This window comes from Oryctolagus cuniculus, chromosome 11, assembly GCF_964237555.1.
Source record: "Oryctolagus cuniculus chromosome 11, mOryCun1.1, whole genome shotgun sequence".
Taxonomy (NCBI): Eukaryota; Metazoa; Chordata; class Mammalia; order Lagomorpha; family Leporidae; genus Oryctolagus; species Oryctolagus cuniculus.
The window spans coordinates 22453166-22476485 of record NC_091442.1 but is presented as its reverse complement, the minus strand read 5'-3'; the positions used below and the strand labels follow the sequence as shown (position 1 = coordinate 22476485).

The 23320-nt window shown below is 45.3% G+C and overlaps 1 protein-coding gene across 31 annotated transcripts in view; it reads right to left on the bottom strand.

The window, feature by feature from the left end:
- The window catches only part of RBM39 (RNA binding motif protein 39), a 34328-nt gene extending 30021 nt beyond the window's left edge, over positions 1-4307 (bottom strand). For 5 of the 31 annotated variants that reach the window (XR_011379715.1, XM_070051295.1, XM_070051299.1 and 2 more), the window contains exons 1-3: positions 3790-4272; positions 3092-3173; positions 1313-1362 (exon numbers count right to left, since the gene is read on the bottom strand). Coding sequence is in view for 16 of the 31 variants with exons in the window: in XM_070051295.1 (XP_069907396.1) it covers positions 1313-1362; positions 3092-3160 (119 nt within the window). In the remaining 15 variants the exon portion in view is untranslated. Of the gene's footprint in view, positions 1-1308; positions 1887-2810; positions 2884-3091; positions 3174-3789 lie in introns of those variants that run through there. The other 26 variants (XM_051844906.2, XM_008255967.4, XM_008255968.4 and 23 more) reach the window with 19 other exon arrangements.
- Between the last annotated feature and the right edge of the window lie 19013 nt (positions 4308-23320).

Sequence of the window (23320 nt, the reverse complement as noted above, 5' to 3'; positions counted from 1 at the left end):
GAATAAAACAAGTACAAACTGGAGATGTTATTCGTGGCAAGGGATGGTATCAGAGCATGGTTTATAAAAGTTCTGTATGCAAAAATATATAACCTCATTTTTTTGGCATTTAAGTTGAAAACTATATTCAGCCACCAGGCCTGCCACTGATATTGGACAATTTAAGCCCATCTATGCGGGTATCTCTGTCTTGCAGGGTTCTCTTTTGATTACAGAATGACTTCAGTAAAAAGTCTGAAGTAAGGTAACATACCCTACAAGGACTGGATGGTTTGCCTCAGACCGTAATTCAAGAGTAAACCCAATCTGATCCCACATCTCCTGCTAACTATAACTATTAGTAAAGAACCATAGCAGAAAAAAGGACATAATTATTTAAAATTTATTACATTATCTTAGGATTATTGTAAAAATACTGGCTCCATGAAGGCCCTGAACAATTCAATCTGACAATTTTCCTCTTCTTCTTTATGAAATTAAAACAACCTACCTAATACAGTTGTTGTAAGCATGACTGAGGTACTTACTATAATGCACTTTTTAAGGAGAACAGTTTTTATAAGGAGAACAATTTTACGCTTATAACATGACCATACTGTAAAGATTCACTAACCTTAGAGCTGAAAGCAAACTTCAGTATCTGAGAGGATCCAAACTCTAAAAGTGGATCGATTTTAAACTGTTCACAAATGTATTGCTGTACTAATTTATCAGAGTTCCTATTATAGGCTACTCATCTAAACCACATTAATCCCCTAAATAGTCATAAATTTAAGAACTCACAGTCTATTAAGTCTATATTAGAATTCAAAAACAAAAGCCACATTAAATACAGAAGCTTGCTATCACCTTACTACAAAAAAAAAAAAAAAAGCCTTCAAGCAGCAAGGACAAGAAATAATTCACAACTTTGAGTCCTTCAGCAATTTAGGGCAAACACTTCCCATGGCCTGATTATCTTTCTATTATAACTTTTCTTTCCAGCAGTATGATAGATATACTATAGTTTTACTGCTAACATTAAATTTAAGCCAAAGTTTAAATTTTAAAAAGATAAACTCTAATCCAAGGAATCCTACCAGATTAGCATGATGGTTTTTGAGGGAAAGGTGTCCAGAGGACCCTGAAATCCAGGCAATAAAAAACTCAAGGAAGGAGTTTCTCATTCCAAAAGGAAAAGAACCAATTTTTTTAAAGAGGCAAAAAGGAAAGCTTCAGAAAGAATCTCAGTTGATACTTTTGCCAGAAACACAATGTAAAATTCCAAGCACATAATGTTCACCCCTCTCCCCAGCCCCTTCTTGAAACTTACTTTTTGCTACGTTCTTCATGGCCGTTAGCACTGCTCAACTTGTTCTCATCCTAAGCAGGGTTGATAGAAGAACATCATGAGGACGAAGTGGTAACATTTCAAGTTGTCAAAGGGTAAAGGGAACAGGAATAAGAAAATACAAAACAATTTTAAAACTAATTATTTGCTTATAGCTTAATATGGAAGGCTATAAAAAAATTTAGATGGGTATGTGTTTAATCACTTTGTTGCTTACAATTAAGCCATCAAGATACAAAAATGAAAAATTTTCCACATTAACATGTTAATTTTACTTATGGTTTAGATATTAAGCTATCCAGATTTACAATGTTGCAATGGTTAAATAAAATCTCTATAAAACATGAATGAAGTCCTGTTTTGAGCTTTAGTCCATGTTCTATGGTCCCTTTCGTCAGTACCATGGCTCTATTTCTGCCTAAGCCCCAAGTGGCCATGCTAGCAGCCAGCCACTATCGATTTCCTGTGACCGATGCCATTCCTGAGATCTTCGCCCATTTCCGTTGGAGGGTTGGGACTGTAAGAGCTTGATGCCACCTCTGTCACACATCTCGCCCTGAAGCAAACAGGGATTCACACTGCTTTAGTAATGTTGACTCCCAAGAACCCAAGAAAGTCAATTAATAATCCACCAGTCCAACCTAAACATTTCCTACTTCCATACCTGTTTACATGGAATTACATCCATGTTAAACTAAGACATAAGAATCTTAACATTAAAATAGAAAGTAGCTTGTCAAGAGTATATGCATTACGAAACTACATTATTTACAGCTATCAAGAATTCATCCAAATTGGTACCACATGGTCGTGCTATACACTCAAAAAACAAATGCATTATTTTTAAAAGGTTTAGTGCAATGTTTAAAGTTTGATCACATCAGCTATGAGTATAATTGCTAATTTACAAAGCTTACAGTTTGTGACACAAGTGATAATGCATGCATGCTGCTAGTTTCACCACCAACTGGTGAAAGAATGAAAAGACAGTTTACTTTATTGTGATACTGAAACGGGTCAAAGACTATCTTTATTAGCCAAAATAATTCCTTTGTAGTTTTTAGTGTGAAATACTATGGCAGGGCCTAATTGAAAATAAAACAATATGGAGAACAGTAAAACAGTCATCAAGTGACTCTAAGCTGTGATACTGCCTCTTGTTTTAAAAGAAATTTTTTTTCTATTCAGGGATCCAAGAATTTTAATAATTATTAACTGAGCAGCAGATCGCCACCTGCCTGTTTGAAGATTTACTGTCACCAGTCTTGTATGTTTTTAAATCTCACCCATTTCTTCTTATGAGACTTATTAAAAGATTTACTTGCCACAGACTGGTTATGCTTTATTATTCTTGGACCCCTGCTGTTTTCCCAAACCACTACATTCACCTTTTTGCTATACCAAACTGGAGCTGGTAATTCTTAGTTGAGTCATTTTACCTAGGGGACCACGGTACAGCGATAAGTCACTCAATTACTACCTTATGATTGACAGTTCACACTGGAATCAAAGGTGAATTCATGGGAGTAGAGGTGAGATATCGTTAGGCAAGTCTACAAAGAGAGATAGATGGGCATTTATTCATCACGCTGAAGTGAAACTACTGCACAATATTATTACATCAATAGCATATATTTACTTTTGTAAGTTACATGTAATGCATCTCTGATAAGATAAATCAAGAGGGCTCCGGGGAGGTTAGTTTACATTTCAGCAGTAGTTTCGTGAATAATGCTAAATTAAGAAATATAGAAACCTCACCGACATGTTTTTTCTCACCTTCTTGTACGGAGCCTCAAGCATTGCTTCAATATCAATATCGTCTGCCATTTTCTCTAAACACCTAGGAAAAAACAAAATTCTGTGAGTACACATTTTCTCGATTGTGTGTGTTTTAAACCAACGCACTGCGAAACTTCAGAAAAACCCTTCCAAAGCCCTACAACGAACGACGCACTTTAAAGGCTTGGATTGTGTAAGTGAATCTCAAGCGCCTCTTAAACGAAACACATGAAAATACAGACGCTAACGTCTTATTTCAAAAAGCCTACAATGAAGTCCAGAAACAAAACCTGCGAGGCTCCAGCGAGAGCGCCCTTTCCGCGCAAACCCCGCGCTGCCATTTTAGGGGCAAAGGGAAACTCCCTCTGCTGGGAGGGGTTGTGTGCCAAGGCAGCGTTCGCCTGGCGCCATGTTGGGAGGTCGCGGCCGACCCGGGCCTCGAAGGGACAGGTCGCCATCTGCCCGAGGCCTCTCTAGGGTCGTGACCACCCCCAAAATCCTGACTCTCCCCGAAAGGAAAAGGGCGCGGTGGCCAAAACGTAGGTTCCTCAAGACCTGTATCCCGACTCACACCCTCCCCCCCCCCCCCCGTCGCTAAAAAGAGTATCCCTCAGCCCAGCAGACAACCAAACCTCGAAAAAGCTCGGACTGCTGGCAAGTCCGCCACGCCTCCGTACCTGTGCGGGCTTTCGGGCGCCTGTGCTGCTCGTATTCGGGAAGGGGCTGCTGCTGCTTCTGATGCTGCCGCCGCCGCTGCTGCTACTTTAAGCCCCTAGGCCCAGGCCGCGGTACCGCCCAGCCCGAATATCGGGCTCCGAGGGCGGCTAGGCCCGAGCGAATCTAAAAGAAACAATGGGATTAGAGGAGCCCGCGAGGGAGAGCAGGACGGCGGCCTCGGCAGCTCAGGATCCACCCCTGCGACAGCGTCGGCAAGCTCCCTGAAATGGCGGCTGCTGCTTCCCCGTACTCACATTCACCAACACACATACACACACAAACACACGGGGCTTCACAGAGCCTTCAGCACGGGCTCTCGCGAGAAACAGCACTGAGTTCCAGCCCGGAGAGGCGTAAATATCGCGAGATCTAAGTATGGGCCCCAGTGACCATGGCCCAATCTCGCGCAATGATTGCGCCACAGACGTTCCCATCCCCCATTCGGAGGGGTGTTTGACTGCCCCCTCCTGCTAGGAGCGCACAGTCTCGCGAGACAGCGCAAGTCTCTGGCGCAAAGACCGTTGGTGCACTCTCTGTCAGTCTTGCCGAGGACTCAAAGCTGAGTGGCTGGCTGCGCTCGCCCCGTCCTCGTGGCGCCTCCTCGCAGCCCTCAGAAGATTTCCCCCGCAGAGCCAACCGCCCTCCCCCCCCCACCCCCGCCTCCCACCCAGATGGCTGTCAAGGTCGCCATAAAGCAACCTATTGCACAGGGCGATAGGATAAAACCATGATATTGACTGTATCCGCCGAGGGTGAAGACGGAGGGAAAGGCGTGTAAGAGAGAAGGGGGGAAGAGACCGTCCAGTAGTAGGGGACTAGCGGTGTAGAATAAAAAGGAGATTTCTCTGCCTTTTGGAACCAGTGAGCTAGGCGTCGCCCCGGATTTAGGCTTCGAAACACCCTTGGAAAGAGGAAAGCAGAGAGAACTTGAAAAAAAAAAATCAGATTCTGTTTACCTTGGTGGATCAGCTATTGGGCCGCGGAATTTAGTTTGGTCTTGTGTCAGGGTCTCTGCTGTTTCTTCAGAACTGACCCCTTCTCCCCAGGACCTGGCTCCTAGCCCCTGAAGCCTGGCAGTTAAAGCGTCAACTCGCCCCTTGTTCTTTAGTCACTACTGTGAAAAAAAAAAAAAACAGGACCGGGGTCACCGACTAAGGGCTTTTTCCTCACAGATAAAAATGAAAAGAATAAAATGGTAGTGCCATCAAAGCAAAAACCTTACATGAGCCTAACAATAAAGGTAAAAAGATTCTGAATTAGGCACCTTGGTTCATGAACGCTGCTGCAATGCAGTGTGACCTTGGACAGGAAAATTAACAGTTCAAAGTAGATCTTTCATTTCCTCCTATGGGGGGGGGGGGGGTTGTAATATAATTAGTAGCTGGGCTAAGCTTCTTGAGACTAACCAGGGCAGTCAGTAATGCTTACTAACTTCCCAGATCTTAGCAGGGGAAAACCTAGCCAAGTGGATGTTCAATAAATGATACAGTATTTGTAACATGCCTGGCCAGTATTTAGTTCTCAAGAAAGTTAACTGTAATTATTGCTAGACAAAGTTATTAAGAGAAAATGTATTGCACTGCATTGTAATGGGTTTTGGTGCTACTCTCTGATGTCAGCATCTCATATCAGATCACTGGTTCAAATCCCACCTTCTCCACTTCTAATCCAGCTGCCTGCTGATGCAATCAGGAAGGCAGCAGATGACAGTAAGTATGTAGCAGACAATCAAGAACACCAGTTAAAGAATGCAATTTCTAAAACAAAAGCACTTTTTATATTTAAAAGAAAATATCAAAAAGTAACACCTTTTTAAAAAACCGCATTTATTTGAAAGGTACAGTTACAGAGAAGGAGAGGCAGAGGCACATAGAGAGAGAGAGAGATCTTCCATCCACTGGTTCACTCCCCAAATGGCCTCAATGGCCAGGGCTGGGCCAGACTGAAGCCAGGAGCCAGGAACTTCAGCCCTTGTAGGTGCAGGAGCCCAAGCATATGGGATGCCAATGCTGCAGACAGGGACTTAACCTGCTATGCCACAACACTGGCCCCTACACTATTCAGTACTTCACAGTACTTTGTAAAACCTCTGTCATTTTGCTCATGGGCTTTTATGTAAATTAATTTCCCTTTTAACATGTTGTTCTTAAGTCCTTGCAGCAAAATGTCATTGACCATCTCTAGGATCGTTATTCTGTTTTTTATCTCAGGCCACAGCATAACCACAGGGCCTGGGAGATAGGTAATGATCTAATACTTAGAGGATTTGGCTGAAAATTATATTTTATGTCCATGTATGATTTTTATGGACAGAAAAATGCTATTTTTGTTGCATGCACTTTTTAAATCATAATCAAATATTTATTTAAAAAGGCATGTAAAATTTTTTAATCACCTTCACTAATAATTAAGTTCAAATTGAACAGATTAATCTCTCTTTAAATCATCAGTTCCTTTTATAAGTTGAATTTCCTCAATCTTATTTTCATTGTAGTTGAAAGAGATAAAGAGAAGTATTTTCTCTTCTTAATCAGTCCCCAAATGCCTGCAACAGCCAGCACTGAGCCAGACCAAAGCTAGGAGTCTAGAACTCAGTCTAGATCTTCCACTTGGGTGGGATTCAAGTACCTAAGTTATCATCTGCTGCCTCTCAGGGTATGCTTAGCAGAAAATTAGAATTCCAAGCAGAGCTGGGACTGGAACCCAGGTGCTATAGTGGGTGTACTGGCCTCCCAAGGGGTGGTCTTAACCACTGTGCCCACCCCAAATTTCCTCAACTTTTGTATGTGTGTATCAATTTGACATTTTATTATTTCTGAGCACTTTAAAACCTCTGCAGATATGTAGATAATTCTAAATCCAAGAAGTTAAGATCACAAATACCATGAGTCTTAAATTTTCTTTAAGTATTCTAATGTAATATCTTATACCTTCCCATTTAAAATCACAGACCTCAAGTCACTTACTTAAATGCCTTTTTTGGTTAGAATCTATAATATGCCAAATTCTTTAACCATTACAATATAGATGCAAATATACACAGAGGTAGGTGTGTGGTGAAACAGGTTAAGCCACCTTTAGGGACACATACATATCAGAGCTATGGTTCCAGTTCCTACTACTCTGCTTCCCATCTGTCTTCCAGCCAATGTTCTTTGGAAGCAGAGATAATGGCTCAAGCACTTAAATACTGATGACCCACATGGGAGACTCAGGTGGAATTCCTGGCTCCTGGCTTCAGCTTGGCCAAGCTCCAGCTACTGCAGCCATTTAGAGACTGAATCAGTGGAAGTTCTATATATATAATTTTGTGTATATTTATATAAATAAATATGCAAAGCATTTCTAAGCTCAATATGAAACTGTTGAGACTTTATCTCTGTATTTAAATTTAAACCTTCCTTGGATAAAGAGACATTCATTAGGAGAAGGGTTTTATTGTTGTTATTATTTAAATATTTATTTGAAAGGCAGAGTTATAGAGAGAAAGAAAAAGAGAGAGGGAGGGAGAGAGGCAGGGAGGGAGAGAGGGGGAGAGAGAGAGAGAGGGAGAGAGAGAGAGAGAAAGAGAGACTCCATCCGCTGGTTCACTTCCCAGATGGCCACAACAGCCAAGGCTGGGCCGGGCTGAAGCCAGGAGCCAGGAGCTTCTTCTGGGTCTCCCACATGGGTGCAAGGGCCTAAGTACTTGGACCATCCTCAAATGCTTTCCTAGGTGCATTAGTAGGGAGCTGGAATAAAAGTTGGGCAGCTGGAACTAGAACTGGCACCCATGTGGGATGCTGGAACTGCAGGCTGCAGCTTAACCTGCTATGCCACAGTGTAAGCCACAGGGTTTTATATCTTAAAATTTTTAAAGTTAGCATCCTAGGAGAATTCAGGCACTACCTTAAAGGACTAAGGTTGCTTATTGGCCAATTTTTGAGGTAGACCACTTTCATGATTACATAGTCTAGCTGCTACACTTTAGCAATTCTTTTTTAGTTGCTAATGGACACAATGAGTCCCCCCCCCCTTCTTAAAATCAAAGTCACCAGGACAAGAGGAAACTTAACCCCATTTCATGTCAATGGGATTAATTTTACCACCCATTTGATCACTGTCTAATTTAAGTAGATAGATATAATTGTACTCTGCCCGCCTAGATTCTTTCTGAACTCTGCTATCTTATCAATTTACTTCCTGATTAAATTTCACATTTGTATTTGTTTCAAATACTTGCCTATTGGTCCCAGACTTAGGGCATTCTAGTGACATAGATCAAAGGAATTTACATACATTTGTGACATCCACAGTCCTTGAAAAAGAGTGTTTCAGAAGCACTTCCTAACCACTGATGTGAGGTTGATATCATGGAAAACACTTTGAAAGTGACTTTGGTTTTCCTGTCAAAGAATTGTGTTCCCCAAACTCAATATACAGTTTTTTTTTTCTTTAGGTATTTATTCATTTGTTTTGAAAGTTAGGAGAACAGGGGCCGGTGCTGTGGCGCAGCGGGTTAACACCCTGGCCTGAAGCACCGGCATCCCATATGGGCGCTGGTTCAAGATCCGGCTGCTCCACTTCTGATCCAGCTCTCTGTTATGGCCTGGGAGGGCAGTAGGAGATGGCCCAAGTCCTTGGGCCCCTCGCCCACATGGGAGGCCCGGAAGAAGCTCCTGGCATCAGATCAGCTCAGCTCCGACCTTTGTGGCCAATTGGGGAGTAAACCAGCAGATGGAAGACCTCTCTCTCTCTCTCTCTGCCTCTCCTCTCTCTGTGTAACTCTTTCAAATAAATAAATAAATAAATCTTTAAAAAAAAAAAAAAGAAAGAAAGAAAGTTAGGAGAACAGAGAGAGAGATCTTCCATCTGCTGCTAGTTCATTCCCCAGACAACTGCAACAGCCGAATGTAGGCCAGGCAGGCGACAGGAGGAGCCAGGAACTCCATCCAGGTCTCCTATGCGGGTGGGAGAGGCCCAAGTACCACTTGGGCCATCATCCACTGCCTTCCCAGGCTCATTAGCAGAAAGTTGGATGCAAAGCAGTGTGGCCTGGACTTCAACAGGCAGCCCTGCAATGTGACAAGCAGCTGCTTAGCTTGCTGTGCCACAACACTGGCCCCAAAATAGTTTCTTAAGATTCCTTCTGAACTAGCTAAGGAAATAATAATTGGTGTTTTTGCCAGAGTTTATTCTTTGATCAAAAACTAAAATATTTTGAATTCCCATAGTTAAGGCAACTAAGAAAAGTTAAAGGGAACTCACAACAGCCCATCCACCCATCTCATGGACAAAACAATTGCCCTGAGCACTATCTTAGATTGAAAATAAAAATGGAGGCTGGCACTGCGGCTTAGCGGGTAAAGCTGCCTCAGTGCTGGCATCCCCTATGGGTGCTAGTTCGAGTCCCAACTGCTCCACGTCCGATTCTGCTCCCTGCTAATGCACCTAGGAAAGCAGCAGAGAATGGCCCATGTCCTTTGGCCCCTGTACCCACATGGGTGAATCGGAAGAAGCTCCTGGCTCCTAGCTTCAGATTGGCCCAGATCCAGCTGTTGCTGCCATTTGGGGAGTGATCCAGCAGATGGAAGACTTTCTCTCTCTCTCTCTCTCTCTCTCTCTCTCTCTCTCTCTCTGCTTCTTCTTCTATGTAACTCTGATTTTCAAGTAAATAAATAAATCTTAAAAAAAAGAAAAATGGGCCAGCACCACGGCTCAATAGGCTAATCCTCTGCCTGCGGCGCTGCCACACAGGGTTCTAGTCCTGGTTGGGGTGCCGGTTCTGTCCCGGTTGCCTCTCTTACAGGCCAGCTCTCTGCTGTGGCCCAGGAGTGCAGTGGAGGATGGCCCAAGTGCTTGGGCCCTGCACCTGCATGGGAGACCAGGAGGAAGCACCTGGCTCCTGGCTTCGGATCAGCACGGTGCCCTGGCCGCAGCGCACCGGCCGCAGCGGCCATTGGGGGTTGAACCAACGGAAAAAGGAAGACCTTTCTCTCTGTCTCTGTCTCTCTCACTATCCACTCTGCCTGTCAAAAAAAAAAATTATCTACAGTATAACAAAATATATTTCAGGATATTCATATAGAGTATACTGTTTAATGATTCACTGGGCCATCCTCTGCTGACTTTCCAGGTGCATTAGCAGGGAGCTGGATCAGAAGCAGAGCAGCCAGGACTTGAACCAGCACCCATATTGGATGCCAGCATTGCAGGCAGCAGCTTAACCCACTGAAACACAATGATGGCCCCTCTTTGTTTAAATTAGATAAAATATACATACAGCAAAATATACAAATCTTAAATGTACCAGTAGATGATTTTTGACAAAGATGGTATTATTTTATTAGCTTCATTTGAAGTGAAGGAATGGCAGAAGCAGGCACAAAGGACCAGAAAAAGCACTATGTTTTACCCCAAAATATCTTGATTAGAAAACCAGAGAACTGGCTAAAGCATTGAAAATTAGAAGATGAAGTATTATTTAAAAACATCTGCTAAACAAAGAAGAAAGAATGCAATTAAATGGCCTTGCAAAAGCTTTTGGAATTAAGCAAACCTAGTAATAGGGAGGAAGATTCTGCTGATGAGGCATCACAAAATAGAGATATACCTTGAGAATGATGAGTGTCAAACAAAAGAAGCATCAACTTACAGTGATTTTGAATGAAGATCATGTAATTCCATGCTATGAGTGAATGCCCCTGTACAATGAACAGCCCGAAAAGGCGCAGCACCTCTGAAAGGATGTATCTTATAGGCTCCCTGTTTTTTGGAGCTAGAAAAAAGGTCCTTAATCATTTTCTGGAGGAGATGCGGAGATATATGATATGCAAATAGCTCTAGCTGACCAGATCCCATCTCAATACACAAATGATCAGAGTTGGAACCCATACTTGTTGAGGATAATGTGTATGATGTGGCTGTGAAAGAAAACAAGGATATTGGAAGGAATGTGGAGAAATTGGAACCCTTATACATTACTGGTATGAATGTGGGGTGTTTTTTTTTTTTCAGTTTTCTGCACATTGCTATATGGTAGGTATTTTTAAATCCTGTTTTTAAGATTTATATATGTATGTATGTATGTATGTATTTCTATTTTTGTGTGTGTGTGTGTGTATGTATGTATGTATTTGAAGGCCACAGTTACAGAGAGAGAGAGACAGAGATAGACAGAGAGAGAGAAAGATCTTCCATCCGCTAGCTCACTCCCCAGATGGCTGCAATGGACAGAACTGGGCCCATCTGAAGCCAGGAGCTAGACATTTTATCCCATTTGGGAACAGGGGGCCAAGGACTTGGGCCATCTGCTACTGCTTTCCCAGACCATTAGCAAGGAGCTGGGTTGGAAGTAGACATATGATAGGCAGAAGCTGCAGGCAGTGGCTTTATTTGCTACTCAAAAGCACTGGCCACTTTTAAATCCTTTTGAAATACATTTGAAAGGCAGAGAGACAGCTACAAAGAGATTCTGTCAGCTGGTTCTCTCCCCAAATGTCAGCAAGTCAAACCAATCAGGATCTCACATGTGGTAGCAGGGACTCAAGTATTTGAACCATCACCTACTGCATTCCAGGGTACACACAGGAAGCTGGAATTGAAAGCAGAGCTGGGGAGCCGTATTGTGGCACAATGGTTTAAACCACTAAGTTTAGCTGCTGCCTGGAGTACTGGTCTCCCTTTTGAGTACAGATTTGAGTCTCAGGCTGCTGGCTTCAGCCTGACTCTGCCTTAGCTGTTGTGGCCATTTAGGGTGTGAACCAGTGGTTGGAATATTCTCTCCCTCCCTCCCTTTCTTTCTGTAACTAATTATAAATAAATAAATATTATTTAAAAAAAAACAATGGGGCCTGTATTGTGGTATAGCAGGGAAAGCCGCTATATACAGCGCCGGCATTTCAGATGGGCAATGGTTCAAATCTAGCTGCGTCACTTCCAAGCCCCCTCCCTGTAATGCACCTGGGAAATCAGCATAGGATGACCCAAGTCCTTGGGCCCCTGCACCTGCTTGGGAGACCTGGAGGAAGCTCCTGGCTCCTGGTTTCGGATCTGCCCAGCTCAGGCCATTGCAGCAATTTGGGGAGTGAACTACCAGATGGAAGCTCTCATACTCTCTCTCTCTGTAACTCTGATTTTCTGACTTTCAAATAAATAATCTCTCCAAAAAAAAAAAAAAAAAAAAGACTTTAACCTCTGATATGGTATATGTGGGTATATGTGTCCAAAGCATTGTCTTAACCACTGCCCCAAATGCCCACAGTTTTTAAGATTGTAATTTTTTTAATGTTAATTAGTTTTTAACAGATTTAATATAGTTTGTAGATATAATTCTTTTTTTTGTTTTGTTTTAATTTTTTTTTTTTTGACAGGCAGAGTGGACAGTGAGAGAGAGAGACAGAGAGAAAGGTCTTCCTTTGCCATTGGTTCACCCTCCAATGGCCGCCACGGCCGGTGCACTGTGGCGGGTGCACCGCGCTGATCCAATGGCAGGAGCCAGGTACTTCTCCTGGTCTCCCATGGGGTGCAGGGTCCAAGCACTTGGGCCATCCTCCACTGCACTCCCTGGCCATAGCAGAGAGCTGGCCTGGAAGAGGGGCAACCAGGACAGAATCCGGTGCCCCGACCGGGACTAGAACCTGGTGTGCCAGCGCTGTAAGGCGGAGGATTAGCCTAGTGAGCCACGGCGCAGGCCTGTAGATATAATTCTAAGAATATAATAATATTCTCTTCTCTCCCTTCTCTCTCCCCCCTCACTGTAGTTTATATTTATATTTATTTTATTTTTATTTGAGAGACAAAGCAACAAACGCTCAGAGAGCACCCATCTGCTGATTCAGTCTTTAAAGCTTTAAATGCCTGCAAGAGCCAGCACCTTGGCTCACTTGGCTAATCCTCCGCCGGCACCCCGGGGTTCTAGTCCCAGTTGGGGCACCGGGTACTAGTCCTGGTTGATCCTCTTCCAGTTCAGCTCTCTGCTGTGGCCCAGGAGGGCAGCGGAGGATGACCCAAATGCTTGGGTCCCTGCACCTGCATGGGAGACTGGGAGGAAGTACCCGGTTCCTGGCTTTGGATCGGCACAGCGCTGGCCATAGCAGCCATTAGGGGCATGAACCAACAGAAGGAAGACCTTTCTCTCTGTCTCTCTCTCACTGTCTATAACTCTACCTGTCAAATAAATAAATAAATTCATGCAAGAGCCCCTGGCCAGAGTGAAAGTGATGAGCTGGGAATTCAATGCAAGTCTCCCACATAGATGGCAAGAACTCAGTTGCTTAAGCCCTCACCACTACCTCTGAGGGTCTGTATCAGCAGGAAACTGGAGTCTGTAGCCAGAACCAGGTGTTGAACCCAGACACTCTGTTATGGAATGTGGCCTTAACTGCAAGACCAATCATGTGCGCCAGTCTCTACACTTTCATGAAGTAGCTGCTGTAGAAAATAATTGGGCAGCAACTTAAAACATTACAGAATTACAGGCAACACAGAAAATGCACTCCTAGGTATACACAAAATAATTAAAAATAGTCAAGCCATTTAGTGTAAATCAAAGGTTCATAACAACACTATTCACAGAGTCTAAAAATAAAAACAACCTGGGGCTGGTGTCTTGGCATAGTGGGATAAGCTGCTGCCTGGAATGTTGGAATCCTGGTCTAAGACCTGGCTGTTCCACTTTTTAATTAATTAATTTATTTTTTAGAATTTATTTACCAAAATTACAAAATTACAGACAGAAAGAGATCTTTCACCTGCTTGTTCACTCCTCAGATGGCCATAACAGACAGGGCTCGACCAGACTGAAGTCAGGAGGCAGGAGCTTCATCTAGATGTCCGGGGCGCAAGTACTTGGGCCATCTTCTGCTGTTCTTCCAGGCATATTAGTGGGAAGCTGGATCCAAAGTTGAGTAGCTAGCCTCCAACCAGCACTCTGATATAGAAGTCCTGCATTGCAAGCGAGAACTTAACCAGCTGTGCCACACATGCGGGGCTTCCATGTAGCCTCTGCTCTCCTGGATCTTACAATCTGATTGGAAGAATCCAACATTGACCAAAAGATTATAAAAATAAATGAAGGGGACGGCGCCGCGGCTCACTAGGCTAATCCTCTGCCTTGTGGCGCCGGCACACCGGGTTCTAGTCCCAGTCAGGGTGCCGGATTCTGTCCCGGTTGCCCCTCTTCCAGGCCAGCTCTCTGCTGTGGCCAGGGAGTGCAGTGGAAGATGGCCCAAGTGCTTGGGCCCTGCACCTGCATGGGAGACCAGGATAAGTACCTGGCTCCTGCCATCGGATCAGCGTGGTGCACTGGCCGCAGCGCGCCAGCCGCAGCGGCCATTGGAGGGTGAACCAAAGGCAAAAGGAAGACCTTTCTCTCTGTCTCTCTCTCTCACTGTCCACTCTGCCTGTCAAAAAAAATAAAAAATAAAAAAAATAAATGAAGGGCCCAGAATTGTGGCCCAAGTGTGTTCAGCCACTGCTTGAGAGTCTGGCATCCCATACTGGAGTACCAGTTCAAATCCTGGCTGTTCCACCTCCAATCCAGCTCCCTGCCAATATGCCTGGGAACGCAGCCAAGGATGGCCCACAAACTTAGGCTCCCGTCACTCATGTGGGAGACCTGGCCCACCCCCAGCTGTTGCCATCATGTTGAGGAGTGAATCAGCAGTTAGAAGATCTCTCTCTGTCTCTCTGACCATCTGCCTTTCAAATAAATAAATCGTTTTAAAGATCATATAAATAAAAGAAGATATACAAGGGCTACAAGAGAAGTTTATAGTGCTAAGGGTGCATATAGAAGGAAGATTTGAGGAACAGTACTTAACAGGTAAAGAACATTCTAGGCAAATAACAGAATATGCAAAGGCCTTGATATAGGAGGGATGGTTTTAAGAATTGCAAGAAGGCCATGTGGCTGTGGCAAAGATGCTTACGATGGGTCTGACCAAGCCTGCTGCATCAGACAACATGAGTTGTTAAGTACTACCTCAGCTCCAAATCTCCCTTTCTGCTTGAAGATTTTTTTTTTAATTTGTTTTATCTATTTGATAGAGTCACAGCAAAAGAGGGAAGACAGAGAGAGAGAGAGGAGAGAGGAGAGAGATCTCCCATCTCCTGGTTCGTACTCCAAATGGTCACAATAGCCAGGGCTGGGGCAGACTGAAGCCAGGAGCCAGGAGCTTCTTCCAGGTCTCCCATGTAGATGAGGGGCCCAAGCACCTGGGCCATCCACTGCCCTCACAGGCACACCAGCAGAGAAATGGATCAGAAGTGAAGCAACCAGGAGTCCGATATAGGGCTCCGGTGACTCAGATGGGGGCTTAACCAACCAGGCCACCGTGTTGGCCCCTGCTGTAAGATCTCGAGACTCAGATTCTGCGACTCTGCGGCCAGCAGTTCTCCCTTGCCTCCTGGCTCTGCTTTAGGCTGTCTCACTAGAGGCTACTAGAGAGGTGCTCAAGGCCCACTTCCTGTTTGCTGCCTGCTCCCGTTGGCAGCCTTCCAGCAGAGCTTCTTCATTCCAGCAGTGGAAGTTCCTTCCCATTAGAGCAACTGAGTTCAGTTTACCACATTCCAGTCTCAGCCAGAACCAGCCCCGCTGCCCATGCATCCGAGATACTAGCACCACCTGCCAAGTGTCCCCTACTCACAACTGTGGGTCCCCACCCCCTGGGGCCCTTTGATTTCAGAAGACAGGGGCAGCGGCCAAGCAAAACTTCCTCCTTAGAGGTTTGTTTGAGCTCTGTTTGACTCCTCCCCTAAGTTTCTGTTTTGATCATTGCAACTGCTGCCCTTTGATGCACTGAGGGAGATAGCTGTTGCTACTGTGGCTGCCTCTGTGATTCCTCGGGTTTGTCCTTTTCCTGTTACCTAGCTGACCATCATCATGTTGAATTCTCTCTTTTGTGGTTTCCCTCTCCTTTCACAGCAGTTACTGATGTAAAGGGATATGTTATTCAGACTTCAAGGTCCAGATCAAATGCTACCTTCCATGTGTATCTTTTCCATTACCCTCAATTAAAATTCTCTCTCCAGTTAATGCTTAATATCTTTCTTGAGGGGGCCAGTGCTGTGGTGTGGCGGGTTAAGCCACTGCCTGCATTGCCAGCATCCCACATGAATGCCAGGTCAATTCCTGGCTGCTCCACTTCCAATCCAGCTCCCTGCTCATGTGCCTGGAAAAGCAGCAGAAAAGGCCCAGGTGCTTGGGCCTCTGCACCCAGGTGGGAGACCTGGGTAAAGCCCCTGGATCCTGGCTTCAGCCTGGCCCAGCTCGGGCTTCCGGCCATTGCAGCCATTTGGGGAGTGAACCAGCAGATAGAAGGCCGACCTCTCTCTCCCTCTATTTCTTACAGTCTCTCTGTAATTGCCCAACAGTTCCTGTATACAGAAACTCCTCTCAGATTAACTCTGACCCAATGCACTTAACCTATCCATTTCTGATAGAGAGGGAAAGGTATACAGCAGGTAGAAACAGACACGAAGGCTGGCGCCACGGCTCAATAGGCTAATCCTCCATCTAGCTGCGCCGGCACACCGGGTTCTAGTCCCGGTCGGGGTGCTGGATTCTGTCCTGGTTGTCCCTCTTCCAGGCCAGCTCTCTGCTATGGCCAGGAGTACAGTGGAGGATGGCCCAAGTGCTTGGGCCCTGAACCCCATGGAAGACCAGGAAAAGCACCTGGCTCCTGCCTTTGGATCAGCGCGGTGCGCCGGGCGTGGCGGCCATTGGAGGTTGAACCAAAAGCAAAGGAAGACCTTTCTCTCTGTCTCTCTTTCTCACTGTCCACTCTGCCTGTCAAAACAAACAAACAAAAAACCAACCAACCAACCAAACAAACAAAAAACCAGACACAGGGGGGTGTAATCTCTTTTCTTACATATTGTAATTCTGCAGAATTTACTTTTTTTTTTTTTTTTTTTTTTTGACTGACAGGCAGAGTGGACAGTGAGAGAGAGAGACAGAGAGAAAGGTCTTCCTTTGTCATTGGTTCACCCCTCAATGACTGCTGCGGCCGGCACACTGCACTGATCCGAAGGCAGGAGCCAGGTACTTATCCTGATCTCCCGTGGGGTGCAGGGCCCAAGCACTTGGGCCATCCTCCACTGCACTCCCTGGCCACAGCAGAGAGCTGGCCTGGAAGAGGGCAACTGGGACAGAATCCGGCGCCCTGACCGGGACTAGAACCCGGTGTGGCAGCGCCGCAGGCGGAGGATTAGCCTAGTGAGCTGGGCGCCGGCCTGCAGAATTTACTTAAACATTCAGTTAGATTTCAGTCTCTCCACCCTTACAGACTGCTCTGAAAATTAAGTAAAATAATGTGGACAGGATTTGGGGCTGTGGTGAAAGGGGTTAACGCCCTGAAGCGCCGACATCGCCTATGGGCGCTGGTTTGAGACCTGGCTGCTCCACTTCCCACCCAGCTCTCTGCTATGGCCTGGGACAGCAGTAGAATATGGCCCAAGTCCTTGGGCCCCTGCACCCACGTGGGAGACTGGAAGAAGCTCTTGGCTCTGGCTTTGGATCAGTGCTGCTCCAGCTATTGTGGCCAATTGGGGGGTGAACCATTGGATGGAAGACACCCCCCCCCCCCGCCTCTTCTCTCTCTGTGTAACTCTGACTTTCAAATAAATAAATAAATCTTTTAAAAAAATAATGTGGAAAAAAATAATGTGGAGAGGATTAAGTAGGACAATGTTCGTGAAGTGCTTAGCTCAGTACCTGACACGCAGCAAGAATTCAATAAGTGTGAATATTTGCCTGTTTTCTGCTTTGTGCACCAAGACCTTATTTTTTAAAAAACAAAGTAGTATCTGAGTAAGCTCACCATATTCTCCCTTGCAGACTCCTCCTTACTCTACGTTCTCCAGTAGACTGGCTTCCTTGCTGTTCCTTAAAAACCCAAGGTATACTTGTGCCTGTCAGAGCCTTGCACTCACTGAAAGTTTAGCTAGATCACTAACTTTTTTTAAGATTTATTTATTTATTTATTTGAAAGGCAGAGTGACAGTGCCCACGAGAGCCAGGGCTGGGCTGGGCTAAAACCAGGAGACTGGAAAGCCATCTGGGTCTCTGTTAGGGTTAGTAGGGACACAAGTACTTGGGCCATCATCTGCTGCCTCCCAGGAAAATTAGCAAGAGGAGTGGAGTAACCAGAACTGGAACCAGGAATTATGGTAGAGGACGCTGGCATCACAAGCAGCAGCTTAACCTGTGCGTCACATGGCTGCCCCAGCATACGTTTCCTCATTGGTTCTCTGTCATCTCCTATTATTAGACTATAAGCTCTATGAAGGTAAGTACTTTGGTTTCTTTTCTTAATTATATGCCCAAGGTCTGGACTAGACCTAAGATTTAATAAGGATTATGTAAATATACATAAATGCATAATATATATTTTCTTTATATAATAAATGTAATTTATTTATGTGAAAGGCAGAGCGACAGAGAGAGAGGGAGAGACAGAGAGATCTTCCATCCCTGGGATCACTCTCTAAATGGCCACAAAACCAGAACTTACTCAGGAGGAAGTCAGGAGCCCAGAACCTCATCTGGTTCTCCTACGTGGGTGGCAGGGGCCCAGAAATTTGGGCCATCCTCTGCTGCTTTCCGAGGTGCATTAGCAGGGAGCTGAGTTGAAAGTAGAGCAGCCAGGACTTGAATGCTTCCAATATGGGATGTCGGTTTTGCAAGCTGTGACTTGACCTGCTGTGCCAAAACACTGGCTCCCACAGTGCTTTTATTAGTATTATTATTATTTTATTCTTATATCTATTTATTTGTTATGTATATTTTTATCCTCACTGTATCAACACTGCTTTGTCATTTCCAATCATTTTTGCTGTGCTTATCATTGTTTGAAACAGGTCTGTTAAGTTCTGTGATATTGTATGATCAATCAACAGGATATCTAACTTGTTGGCCATGATTTGTTTTTAACTAACAGATATATTTTGGCAAACATTTCTTTTTTTTTTTTTAATTTCTTTATTTATTTGAAAGTCAGAGTTACACATAGAGAGAGGAGAGGCAGAGAGAGAGAGAGAAAGAGGTCTTCCATCTGATGGTTCACTTCCCAGTTGGCTGCAATGTCTGGAGCTGCGCCAATCCGAAGCCAGGAGCCAGGAGCTTCTTCTGGGTCTTCCACATGGGTGCAGGGGCCCAAGGATTTGGACCATCTTCCACTGCTGTCCCAAGCCACAGCAGAGAGCTGGATCGGAAGTGGAGCAGCCGGGCCTCAAACCAGCGCCCATGTGGGATGCCGGTGCTTCAGGCCAGGGCATTAACCCACTGTGCCACAGTGTCAGCGCCGGCAAACATTTCTTAAAATGCTGACATCATTGTATTTCCCCCTGTGTTTATGATCTATTCACAGATTTTGACTGCTTGTCCATTGGGGATTCTGCTGTAATGGGATGCAGTAGAATTTCCTGAGTAGGGTTTTGGAGAAACAGACGAGATGATAGTATTTCCATTCCAGGAACCCAGAGTCCTGCCATCTCTCTTATTCTATTTTCTTATTTCAGGCCAGATGTTGCAAATTTCCTCTATTTCCTTGCCTAGAGAACGTCCATCTTTGAATATGTTTGTTTTACTTCCTCTAGGAAGTCAGCCTTGTTCCTGTCAGCCCCTTGTTAACGCAACTCATTATTGCTCTTGTGAGGCTGAATTTCGCTTAGTTTCTTACACCGGATCATGCACTCCTCTTGGAACCTACTAGAACGTACTTCCTGTTTGTGTTTCTCCCCGAGCGCCTAGCATTCTGCCTGGAATACGTTGGGTGTTTCACAACTACTTATTGAATTATTTGGGAGTTGCTTTGGAGAGATACTAGCGCAGAGCCATACAGAGGAAGAATGAAAGAATCTCCCAGAAATGGAGCACTTTGCCTACTGATAATAAAGTACAGACAACAAGGCTCTGCTTCCAGCATACAGGAATTCTTCAGGAAAGGGGCTGTGTAGGCTGGTTGGAGACTCTCGGCAGATTCCTGGGAGTTTCCATTACAAAGGTAGAAAAGGGCTGATCTGATCAAGGAGCACTCACAGTGCTAGAGCTGCCTCTTATCAGCTCATGGGCTGATTATTAAATGTCCAGGAATTTCGTGAGCCAGCCTCACATTGGTAGCTCGAAATTGGCCATCGTAAGAGTATTTACACCACAGATATCTGCGATTGCAGCGAATCAGCCTTTTCCTTTTTCTTAGAAAGCCAGTTACTGATTGGCTGCTGGAAAGTTTTGAACAAGGAAAATCACATTTAAAAGGTTGTTGAACCTCATACAATTTTTGTAAAGATTAAATGAGAAAATACATATGTAAAGTATTTAGGTGGGTGGCTTGGCACCAGAGAATCAATCGAACAACACTGATATTAACATTCACACAAAGAATATCAGGTGTGTGCTTTTGGTGCAGTGGCCATGGTTAAGAGGCCCCTTGAGCTGCCCACGTCCCATAATGGAGGGCACAGGTTCAAATTCTGATGTTGCTGCTTACTCCAGCTTCCTGCTAATGGGCATTCTGGGATGCAGCAGGAAATGGCTCAAGGATCTGGGTCCTTGCCACCCACCAGGGGAACCAGGATTGAGTTCCAGGCTCCTGGCTTTGGTCTGGCCTAACCACAGTTGTTAGGTCATTTGAGGGAATGAAACAGTGGATTTAAGATTTGTCTTTTAAATAAATAAATTTTAAAAATAAAAAAAAAATCAGACACTTGTTCCTGGCCACACATTGTTCATTCCAGGCACTGGGAGTATAACAGAACACAAAACAAAGAACCAGCCTTTCAGAATTTGAATTCCAAGAGTGGGCAGGTGTTCGGCCTAGTGGTTAAGACTTCAGGGACCGGTGCCATGGCTCACTTGGTTAATCCTCCGCCTGCAGTGCCGGCATCCCATATGGGTGCCAGTTCTAGTCTTGGTTGCTCCTCTTCCAGTCCAGCTCTCTGCTGTGGCCCGGGAAGGCAGTGGAGGATGGCCCAAGTGCTTGGGCCCCTGCACCCGCGTGAGAGACCAGGAGGAAGCACCTGGCTCCTGCCTTCGGATCAGTGGGGTGTGCTGGCTGTAGCGGCCATTTGGGGGGTGAACCAATGGAAGGAAGACCTTTCTCTCTGTCTCTGTCTCTCTTACTGTCTATAACTCTACCTGTCAAATAAAATTAAAAAAAAAAAAAAAAAAAGACTTCAGACATGTGCGTCCCTTCTCAGAGCGTTGTTCTTCGATGTTGCTCCTGACTCTAGCTGCCTGCTAATTCAGACCACAGGGGACAGCGGTGATGGCTCGGGTGGTTGGGTTCCTGCCACCCACTCACATGGGAGACATGAACCGGGGCTTTGTTGTGGGTACTTGGGGAGTAAAGCAGTGGAGGATGGGTGTGTTTCCTGTCTCTGTTTCTTTACCTCTCTCTCTCTAATAGAAAAATAAACAAATAATTTTTAAAATTTTATATGCTAAGAGTATGAAACACTCTAAATATCCCAGCTGGTGACTTGTACTCTGAAGAAACATAAATGAGAATTGGGGGAGAGAAGGACAGGGCACTGCATTATTCAGGGTGTCAGACACAGCCTCTAAGACAGAGGGACACGAGAACAGACAGCAGAAGCAAACCGGGGGCTCTGTCACCCGGATTTCTGGGGGTGGAGAGAACGGTGAATACAGAACCAGCTGCAGGTTGACGTGTGATTAGTGGGTTCATGGGACATACGACACTAGTGTGTAGCTGGGGAGAGTGAGCAAAGCAGAGAAGGGAATTCGAGGTCAGAGAGCTGGGGAATGCAAAAGTCAGCTCAAGAAGTGCATGTAGGCCCAGAGCCTGGATTGACTTTCAGTTAGACAGCAGACACTGTGAGAACATTGTGTGTGGAGAATAGATGATCGGCTTTGCATGTTTATTTATTTATTTTCATCTACTTGGAAGGCAGAAAGAGAAGGATAGAGAGAGAACCTGCAAGAGCCAAGGCTGGGCCAGGCTGGGCCAGGCCATTGTAGGAGCCCTTAACTCCATCCAGGTCTCCCACGCAGGTGACAGGAGTTCAAGTACTTTAACCACCATTTGCTGCTTCCCAGAATGCGTGAGCAGGAAGTAGTATCAGAGAAGGAGTAGCTGGAACTCCAAGTGGCACTGCAATGTGGGATACAGGTGTTGCAAATAGTAGGCTAACCTGCTGGGCCACAACACCCACCCCCAACGTGTTTTAGCAGGGAGACGGATCAATTGCAAAATGACAATAAATAGAAGCTCTCTTCCAGGGTTATTGTGAATAGTAAATGAAATAATTAATGGGGTCAGTGTTGGGGCTTAGTGGGTTAAGCTGCTGCCTGCAGCGCCAGCATCCCATATCAAACTGCCAATTCAAGTCCCGGCTAGTCTGCTTCTAATCAGCTCCCTGCTAATGCACTGGGAAAGGAGTAGTGCACGACCCAAGTGCTTAAGTCCTGACCACGTGTGTGGGAGACCTGGATGGAGCTCCTGGCTCCTGACTTTGGCTTTGACTAGCCTCAGCTGTTGCAGCCATTTAAGGAGTGAAAAAGAGGATGGAAGATCTCTCTTTATATGTCTCTTTCTCTCTCTTTGTAACTTTGCCTCTGAAATAAATAAATAAAATAAAATAAAAGATAATAAATAATAAAGAAAAGAAAATAAAACAAAGGAATAATTCATACAAAGTGCTTATCACGATGACTGGCAAACAGCAAAATTTCAATAATATTATCATTTTTTCCCCAAAAGGAAACCACTGTTGGCTCAAGGGTTAAGATGCCCAAATCCCATATCCAAGTGCCTGGGTTCAAGTTCCCACTTTGCTTCTGATCCAGCTTCCTATTAATGTTAATTTCCCACCTGCTGGTTTACTCACCAAATTCATGGAACAGTCAGGGCTAGGCCAGGCCAAAGCCAGGAGCCTGAAACTCAATCAGGAACTCTCATGTGGGTGGTAGGCACCCAAGTGCTTGGGCCATCATCTGCTGCCTCCCAGATGTGCGCTAGCGGGAAGCTGGACTCAGAAGCAGAGCCAGGACCTGAATCCAGGCACTCAGATACATACATAAGGCTCGCAAGCTGTGTCTTTTTTTTTTTTTTTTTTTTTTTTTTGGCAGGCAGAGCAGACAGTGAGAGGGAGAGACAGAGAGAAAGGTCTTCCTTTGCCGTTGGTTCACCCTCCAATGGCCGCCACGGCCAGCGCGCTGCCGCCGGCGCACCGCGCTGATCCGATGGCAGGAGCCAGGTACTTATCCTGGTCTCCCATGGGGTGCAGGGCCCAAGCACTTGGGCCATCCTCCACTGCACTCCCGGGCCACAGCAGAGAGCTGGCCTGGAAGCGGGGCAACCGGGACAGATTCCGGCGCCCTGACTGGGACTAGAACCCAGTGTGCCAGCACCGCTAGGTGGAGGTTTAGCCTAGTGAGCCGCGGCGCCAGCCGCAAGCTGTGTCTTTACTGCTACACCAAATGCCTGCTCCTGCGGCACCCTAATCTCTACTTTGGCTAGGTATTCAGAGACTTCTGCTTCTAGT